The sequence below is a fragment of the Lichenostomus cassidix genome, chromosome 6, assembly GCF_008360975.1.
Source record: "Lichenostomus cassidix isolate B80296 chromosome 6, HeHo_3.0, whole genome shotgun sequence".
In the NCBI taxonomy this organism is placed as follows: Eukaryota; Metazoa; Chordata; class Aves; order Passeriformes; family Meliphagidae; genus Lichenostomus; species Lichenostomus cassidix.
The window spans coordinates 6,547,350-6,557,066 of record NC_139487.1 but is presented as its reverse complement, the minus strand read 5'-3'; the positions used below and the strand labels follow the sequence as shown (position 1 = coordinate 6,557,066).

The 9,717-nt window shown below is 41.4% G+C and overlaps 1 protein-coding gene across 2 annotated transcripts in view; it reads right to left on the bottom strand.

Moving 5' to 3' along the window:
- Positions 1-133: 133 nt before the first annotated feature.
- Positions 134-9,717, bottom strand: part of SHTN1 (shootin 1) — a 52,258-nt gene continuing 42,674 nt past the window's right edge. For both annotated transcript variants that reach the window (XM_085064740.1, XM_085064739.1), the window contains exons 15-17: positions 9,128-9,248; positions 8,120-8,303; positions 134-1,660 (exon numbers count right to left, since the gene is read on the bottom strand). In XM_085064740.1, coding sequence (XP_084920866.1) covers positions 1,450-1,660; positions 8,120-8,303; positions 9,128-9,248 — 516 coding nt within the window. In that variant the 3' untranslated portion in view covers positions 134-1,449. The remainder of the gene's footprint in view (positions 1,661-8,119; positions 8,304-9,127; positions 9,249-9,717) is intronic.

Genomic DNA, 9,717 nt, shown 5'->3' with positions numbered 1-9,717 from the left:
AAGAAATGAAAATATCAATGAGAGACAAATTTCCCCAAGTTTATCAACTGTATGTAATTCAGTAATTAGATCAAGTCCAAGATTTTTGTAGCAAACATGCAAAAACCACCAAAATAGATGTGAAACCACCACACTCATTACTATCATTTTATTTTTAGGAAAAGCACCAGACAGTTGCATGCAGAGCCAAACCAACAAACTCAGAACATTCATCCTTCAATACTATCACTGTTTCGAATAATTAAATAAAAAAGAATCCAAGTGCATTCAAGTACGTGCCCACCCAATTTCAATTACACCAATCTTTAGGTAAATCCCTGATTCCATTTGTTCATTAGAAGAGAATGAGAGACTGTGTTGAATTTAAAAAGAGACTACAATGGAATGTGAATTGGCAGTGGAGCAAATCAATGTTCTTATCTCACCATGCTCATAGGAAATAAGGGCTGAGGGAAACTGGGATTTGTGTTATCAAATACAGACACCTAAAGTGTCACCTAATAAAGAAGTTAATGCCACCAGTGTGTGTCAGGTTCAAAGCAAGGGCTCGTTTGTTAGCACTGAGAGCTTTCAGCTGGGAGTTCTCAGAATGCCAATTCCCAATAACTTGCAGTCCTAGAATGAATCCCAAACGCAGCCCATACCCACTGGAGCCTAAGGCAAGTTGATTTTGTGCAGCAGTAAAAACAGACTCCAGTTGCAGCAGTTCCAAAAGTTGCTGTGGAACATTGAAACAAAACCTAGGAGCAAGTAAGTCCTCCTTTGCAAAGCTTTTCACCCAAGTGAGAGCACCAATCCCAGCCCACAAACCCCTGACTCTGGCGATCACTGCCAAAATTACAGTACCACGATGAGATGCTGCACTGCCTCTGCTTTTCTGTCCCCTGGCAATCTGAGACAGAAGGGTTGTGCTTGTGCTTTTCATTTCCTCCCTGTGTGGGGACAGCAGTCAGGGGACCAACAAGATCTTGGTTTAAGTGGATATCAAAATATTCTTGGATCAATGTGTCTAAACACATTTTTATTAATAATTAGTAACACCCCCCAGACTGAAGCTGATGAGGGTGTAATCACTCACAGGGTCTAACCCAAACCTGTCCAACTCAAGAGGGATGCAAGGGGCTTCTGGCAAGCTTTGGAACAGACCTTTAGCAAGGCATCTTCTCAGTAAAAGAAGAGTTAAAAAAGCCTTTTCAAATCAATTTTTAAAGGTAACTGACACGATCTAAAAAATTAATAACCATACCTGCAAAATTAAAGTGGGAAAGGGATTTTGAGTGACACACAGTTATTTAACACTTCAGTGCATGTAACAAAACTGCATACAAAAGACCATTTCAATCTGTATTATTTCTGTCTGGAGTACAGATGTAGCCCCAAGTAACACACCTAAGCAATTCACACGTCCAGATAATGATTCCCAAAAGTTACAGCCTTTCAGAGTAACAATTAACAGTTAGAACTATCTGTTTCTTTTATTTTCCCAACATTAGTTTCTTTAGGCAGTGGCTTGCTTTTTTCTTCTTTCACTTTGTTCTGATTCAGGGCGTTTTCGGACAGCTGATCCCCACTGGCAGACACAGGATCTAGAACTACCACGGATTCACTCTCTTTGTCACTGCTGGAAGCTTTTCTTGTCAATTCTGTGTGACTAGTTGATCTAGAGGAAAAAGAATAAATATATAAATACAGATGACAGTTCACATATTCAGAAGGGCATCAATACACAGAAAAGCATTCCTGTTAGCACATATGAACAAGACAGGTCTACTAAGCTAGTAAATAGAATTATGGATTTAATAGCTGTTTCATACAGATAGCAGTACACAAAATGCAATAGTCACATTCCTCCTTCTGGATCATTTGTTAAGACAGGCATGGAAGATGAAAAATGAACTCACAAGGCACTGAAAAAATAAATTCTCCACACCTCTATCCCAGAGCCACCTGCACAACTCTGAGGCACAGAGTAACCAGGTGTTCCCTCGGCTGCTGCTGCTCTCAATGGGAGCAAATGCAAATGATTTCTGGAAATTCACCTGCTGGGTTTGCTGAACTACTGGGGGTGTTTGACCAACGCTCTCTGCTGCAGAAACGGGTAACACCAGCATTGTTTGCAGTGCAGGGATTTATGGGGATAAAAAGCCTCTGAGCAGGGAGGAAGGAAAGGTCAGAGACACCTGGGTTATTTGTCAAAGCTGGCATCAGCCTATAAGCACTAAAAGCACTTGTCTGTATTCTAAAGCTTTGTACTGGTGTTGAAAGCATGCAGGCAAATCCTCAGATTAGCTGGAATACACCAGCAGAGAACATGGCAAACACTGGGAATGCTCAACCTGAACAAGTGGCAGACTGGGGTGCTCCCAATGCCACCTGAACCCTGCTGGGTGAGCAGACAGGCAGCCTGAGAGTGCAGTGTGCCTCCTGCACCCTGCATGCCAGAGCCTGAGCCCCCCAGAGCCTGTCAGCCCAGCCCTGAGGGCTCAGAGCAGGGCAGGCTCAGGGAAGGCAGCCACACTGATTGGCCCATCTTTAGGCAGTGCCTTACACTCCAGTATGGATGCACCATCCACACCCAGAGCTAAACTGGGCAGCTGATAAAATCCCAAATGTTGGAAGGTCCAACATGCACTGCACTGGCTTGTCCAGACCTACTTCTTTTCCCCCTTTTCCTTTTTTTTTTTTTTGAATTTTCATGCTCATTTGTAAGGAACAGCCTTCCATACTGGTAAAGTAACACCCTTGAAAGTAAAAAGTAGAATCAACTGGAGGCTAGAGAAAGAAATTCAGCTACAGCATCCATCTGCTAGGAACTGCCCTTTATTGTGACAGTCTTTGTCCTAAAGAAAATTACAAAGAAGAAAGAGGTCATCTCCCTCAACAATTAGAATGTGGGGTGGGGAATGCACTGGCTCCCACCTGGTGGGGAGAGAGTAAATGAACAGGTGAAAACAAAAAAAGAATTAACACAGAAACAACAGTTTCTGCACTTTCCATTTCAGGAAGAATTTACTCAGCTTGCTACTGCAGCGCTGGATACAGCAAATGAAATTCCATGTTCAAGCTTTAATTACAGGAATTGTCTCTAACATTAGAACTTTGGTATAAGTTAATTAATGCAGAAATTAGCACTAATAGATACAGTTTCAGACTCATTTGATTATCATCAGAAGCTAGTGATTTAAAAAGGAAAATAATGCTTATTTTATGCAAAAGTTGCCAATCATTCCAGAAAAATACAAGGTGGGGTATTTTGAATGTTACAGCAAATTAAACTTTTTAAAGCAGTGTAACCAGAAGAGGGTTATTTTAAAAAGTGCTACTTTTGAAAAGCTGATTGCCCAACACTATAAAAATGGTCAAAGCCATAAATGCCAAGTTCATTTTTATTTCACTTTGGAGGTAACTATCTTTCAAATCCCAACAGCTGGACTATTTAATACAATCTGGTGAATCAAAGTATAATTCTTCACTGGGCTCACAGTGGGGAGTCTGCATTAGTGTATGGCAGCATTCCAACAACTGATGCACAGCCAAACACTCTGAAGTCTGTTTCATTTATAACAAAAATGGATAAAATGGCAATCATATTTACCACCTTTCAAAGGACAGAAAAATGAAAGATGTCGATATAAAGTAGTTTAATGGAGAAAACCGGTGATTAAATCAGTGTTTGCAGCATAAAAATAAGAATTACTATCCGACTTTGTTGTACTAGTATTGCCTTCTTCAAATGCTTTACATTGGTGCAGCACCAGCCTGACAATGCTGCTGTTACAGCTGAGGCATTGTTAAAAATTATTAACCCTATTTATCAGATATTCACAGCTTAGTTTCAACAGTTTGTCAAGAGCAGAATATTTCAGTGCAAAGAATGAACATAATTTCGGTGCTCCTTTTCAAAAAACAGCATCTTCTGTTACAAATAAAGCTGGGAAAAGCAATGAGTAAAGACAGAGTTTGCCACAGTTCTGAACAACTCAGTTTTGTCCAAAGTATTTGCATTTAGTTCTATGCAAAGCTCTTCCCTCATTAAGATTGTTAATGCTGTTACCAATGTTCTTGTTATTTGTCCAACTATATTTTTAAGCCAGAAATTGAGACCCTAGTTCTATTGTAATTATTCACACACAGTTGTTCACAAGTCTACATATATTTTATGACTAAACACATAAAATAGAGAAGTAGATGATAAATCCATCTGAGATTAATTCTGTGGGATATGCAATGTTCCACGCTTTGTTATAGAAGAGCATCAAAAGCAATATATTCTGTATATAGTTACAGAACCTACAGAAGGTGTAAATACTAAAGGGTTACTAAAGTCTGTGAACTAGCACTGCTGTGACCTCAGCATCCAACTTACAGTAGGAGTACAAAAGGACAAACTAAGGATCAGCTTGTTGACTGGGACTTGGATTCTCTTTGTTTCCTCTGTTAATATTAGAATCTTGGCATTATTTAACCTGATTCGGTGCTCTATTCATGAAATCATTGTAAAATTGTTGCAATATGTACCCATTAGAAAACACATTAGAATTTTATGTCAGTGTTCGTTGAGAACAAAAGCAAAAACTGCAGATGTGTCTATTATTCCAGAATTCTTAACAAGGCAGGAGAATAAACCAGAGAGGACCAAAGACAAATACTGAGCAACAGTAAAAAAATACATCAACTCCAAGTTTTCAAAGTCTTAGATGAACAAAAAATTCCATCACACTACTACCAGCATTTGTCAAACAGAGATTACAGGGAATATTAACAGTGACACTGGAGAACTGGCCCTTTGTTCCCTTCTCTGACAGTACCAGTGCTACCTGTCACACCAGACATCTGTGAAGGAAGTACAAGAAACCTTCTCCATTTCACAATGCCCCTGCTAAATCCAGCTGAGAACAAAGGTGGTCGACATAGCAGCCAGCAGAACAGAACTGCAGACAATCTTTAGCATGGAGATTGTTCCCATTTTCAGGTGCTTTTTAAGAAAAAGCTCAAGAAGATGAGAAAATTTACTTAAAGGAAGAAACTTGGAGAGTTTCTGCCTGCACTGAGAAGGCACACAAAGGGTACACGCTAAGAAAAATGTATCAGCAGCTTTTGAAACCGTTAAAACTGAGGAGACCTTCAACTTCCAGAACATCCCATTGTTTTCCTCATCTGTTGTTCAAACTAAATTGCCCATGTTCAAGCTGCACTGGAAAACCTTTGCAGTTCAGTCCAGCTGAGGCTGAGCTGCTCCCTGCAGAGCTGGTGGATGATTTGGGGTACTAAGATTACAGCTGGGAGAGGGAGGACAAATCCTTTAATTGTATAAAATCATCAGATTAACCCTCTCTGTAGTGCACTCTGTCAGCAGAGAACTCTGCACCCCACAAACACAATGTTTACAACGTCCTGGAAAAAAAAACGCTAAACAACCAAAAACCCCGGGGCAGAGCCAGACACACCCTTCCTTCCTTTCTGTGCCTACACACTGCAGGGGGCCACGGGAACTCCCTTTGCTCCCAAGGAAAAGAAATTGTCACCTATTCTCTTCCAAGCAGTTGTCACAGAATTACACTCATGCTGGGTTAAACACTGGGGAAGAGATTTGCAGAGGAAGTTACCTGCACACTGAGGGAAGGCCTCGGTTTCTCTCCAGGACACACATTACTGATGTCTCATCCCTAAGCACCACCTCAGCAAAATTTCACACAACCCAAACCATCTCCTTACTGGCTTCAGATACACAGGAACCTCTTGCACTGAGATAACACTTCACCTAGGGGTTCTAAACTCAGGTTTTCTATAGCAAGCTGTACATTAAAATCTAGGTGAAGAAAATAGAATCAACCCTGCCCTGCAAAAGACACCTGGCAATGAAGGAAGCTGCACCTTGATCAGATTTCAAGGAATTGCAAATGATGAGGGAGCTGCATCCTTTAATCTCAGGTATGAATAAGGAGAAGAGGATTTCTCATTTAGGGATTCCAGTCCAGGCTGTGCCCTGTTTGCTCAGTTAACAGGGGCTCCTCTAGGGAATGGTGTGGTGCAGCAGGAGCAGAGCATGGAGGGAAGCAGCCCCTGCTTCAGAGCACACATTTCAGGGTTATTCACTGCACCAGCTCCTGCATGGCCCCTCCAGGACACCCAGGAAGGCTGGATCACATCTCCTGGTTTTGCTCTGCTGATCCAAATCAAGCTGCTTCTGGGGAAGCCCAGAAAAGTGCCTAATTCCAGAGCCAAGTTGTCAGAACTGCTGGCCAAATGAACTCCCCTCTGCTGCCTGCTTCCAGTGATCCCTGTTTCCAACAGCACTTTCACACCTCTGAGGGAGGAGGCTGCTTCTACCAGGCTCTGCTGAAACAGGAGAGAAGAGAAAAGCAAAGCAACTGCACTGCAATGTGTTCTGGAGCCTGCAGGTCATCCCTGCTCCTCCTGCCAGCCTGGCCAAGCAGAGCAGGAGAGCCTCAGCACCTTCTCCCTCCCTGGGAAACCATCCCTAGGGAAGAGTGCTCCCAAATAACCACCTTTACACCAGTGACTCAGTGCAAGGAAGCCCTGCAGCACGGAGTCTGGCCCACCACATTTGTTTTAATGCTTTAAACAGATAAATTAAAGTGAAAAGTGTCTTTCGGGATGTCACTGAATAGGCAAGCTGAGAAATAAATTGAGCTTCACATATGCTTTTATAACACATAACAACTGTGACTGTCAACACAAGATCCTTTTCACTGTCAATTCACCACGCATTCTGTGAGACCTTGGGGCCTGCAATTATTTCATTTCCTTTCTTGTAAATGCAATTTCCACTTCGTTTGGTGGAATAAAGGTACACAAAAGGTGGCAGGAGTTGCTTGTATTTTCTGGTTCATTCAAAATCGTAGAAATCCACCAACTACAAACACATTTTTCAGGAACAACCTCACCTTTCTGTTAGGATAGGAGTTCAAGAAAATGTAATGTCATTATTCATGTCAAATTAACTGTTGAAGAAATCTTCATCTTTCTCATTAAATTAAAATGAAGATCATCTTTCTTCTAAGGATACTTAAATGAAATAAAAGGGGAAAATACATATAATTGAAAAAGGCATTCTGCTTTTAATACTCAGTGGGAATTAAATACAACTGTAGAACACAAAAGGAAATTGGGGTCTTTATCCACTCAAAAATAAATTATGAAAGTACCTGCATAAGAGTGAAGTATGAGTTCATAAAAATACATGCAAACTGAATATTCAGCTCATTTGTCATGGCTTCCTCCTCTGCACAAAGCAATGGAGACTTGCTACAATTGGTACTGGTAGCATTTCTAACTGACAGAGCAAGGAAATCAGAGGTTTAATTAGCCATAACTACAATACTCTGCCAATCTGATTTGTCTCATCTATTTCCTTTTCTTGAAGTGACAAACTGACAAATGACCTGGCAAAGGAACCAAAGCAAGTGCACAGCTTAATTCCAAAAGGAGCCTGGTAATGTTGGAGAACAAATCAATCCTCCAGGGAATCTGTCTGAAATAAATATTGCTGATGTAGGTTTAACTCTGATGCTGGACTGGCACCTAGGGCCTTCACTCTGCTGTGATGAAAGATTCTGCTGCCCATCTATGCAAATGCAGTACTATTTTTTGTTTTAATCTTGAGACTTCAAGGTAATTCAAAATTTGTACCAACAAATTTTTAAGAGTAATAGACGGAACTAATTTTGGTTCAACAGAAACTGCCCTGCACACCAGCATCTACACCAAGATGACTCACATGATTGTATTTTATCAAACATTTGCTAGAACTACTTTTAATCAAGATTTAACAGTATAACTGTCATCCCTCTTCTCTTCAGGATATGGAAAAAACCCTCAACCTTGTTATTCTTCAGAATCTCTTGATTTTGTTTTGGCAGAGAAGATGAACTTTTTTTGAAGAATGTTCACAGGTTTTAGAGGGAAAGAACTTTGCTACAGAGAATTTCATTACTACTTTCACATGAGACTGCAAATTGTTTGAGAAGTCAGTGGTAAACACCTGCAGACTGTACATTTATCTTGTTAACTAAAATTGATATTTAATCACTTTCAAAAGGCACCAGCTAAACACATCTTTTACTAAAATATATCTAGAAATCCATATTCTACTTACTGTAAGGTAGGCTTGGAGCCTGTAGCACCCTTGGGCTGGTTAGAGACAGGACCTGAGTTGGGTACTTTGGAAGTGAATTCTGTCTCCACGTCTTTCTTGTTCAAAGCTGCCTGTGGGGCACTGGCTCCTGAACCCAGCACAGGCAGAGACTTTGATTCTGATGTGGCCAAGATTCCAGTGGGACCTAAAATCCAAAGAAACTTTTAATGCTTCTGTTACCCAGATTGGTCTAGAAATGACACAAGAGCAGAGCAGAACTCAAGTTAACTGCAGAAATCAAAATGGAATTTTAATGAACAGCATCCAGTGGAAGAGAATATCAAAATACCACATTTGCAGCTTCTGGTCCCCCCACCAAGATTTGCCCTTTGTTGCACTACAGGCAGCACTTGCTATGTTGATCTTCTTGCCTTCTCGGGTGGTAATTCCTGCTGCCCACACAGTCCTACCCAGGCAAACTGTGGTGCTCTCTGCCTGATGGCAGAAAAGCCTGTTCTCAATACTAATGAGGAGTCTGCAAAGTCAAGATAAAACTCCACAGTGACATTCAAACCAGCCACACCTGCATCAACTATGGCATGGACTTTCACTTGCACAGACTGTGTGTGCAACCAAGCAGTACATCAACAGTTTCTAATAGAACCTGATGGTAAAGCATAAAAACTGCAGACCCCTGGTCCACAGAGGAGGTTAATGCAAATTATCAGTCCTAAATCTCATTTTTGTGGTTAGCATTACTTTCAAGAGTATTTTCACAGTAGATTCAAGCATTAACTCCAGCAAAAACATCTGAGCTCCAGGCTGGAAAGAGGAACCTGAGTTTACATCTCTGTGTGTGCAGAAAATCCTGACAGAGACATCTCTTGGAGAAAATGGGCTGAAAAGCAACAGGTGAGACAGGGAAGGGAGTCAGTATGGAATAAGGTGGAGTTCTCCATAAGGGCTGCAGTGGCAATGGTCTGGGAGAGAATGCAAAGGAAGAGGACTGCAAAGGAGCCCAGCACTTACTGCCACTGTCCTGGTCAGTGGTCACTTTCCGGCGTCGCAGAACTCGTTCCAGCTCTGTTTCCCCACTGTCTGTTTCGAGGGACTTCAAGCTTCGGGAACTGGTGGATTTATTGAGTGTTTCCTGCAGCAAAAAATAGGCATGAGAAGCTCTATGAGGACAGACTATGCTTTGCCAAGCAGCTCATACACACAACTTCAGGATCTTTCACACTGCAGCTCTAGAGCAGCGAGCCAAGCTCTGCCATTGGTACCACACAAGGATCTGGGATCAGCTCATCATCCCACCCTTACCTGGATTTCACAGTGAAGGGATAAACCACACTTACTGCACATTAGGGAGTTGATATCAGGCATAAGAGAGATGCTCTGCATCACTGATTAACAAATCCTGATGTTTGCAGGGAGCTGTCAACTTCCTTATCTTAATATTTAAAGGATCTTTAAAAAATGCCAGTTATCATGCCCATAATTAACCTCTGTTAGCAAAAAGCCAAAGATTCAAATTTTACTGCTCCAGTGGGTTTTATATTTTAGCAAGGTCCTGTGTTGCTGTGCCCTGGGGTGTACATGTATCTGCAGAAGTCAGTATT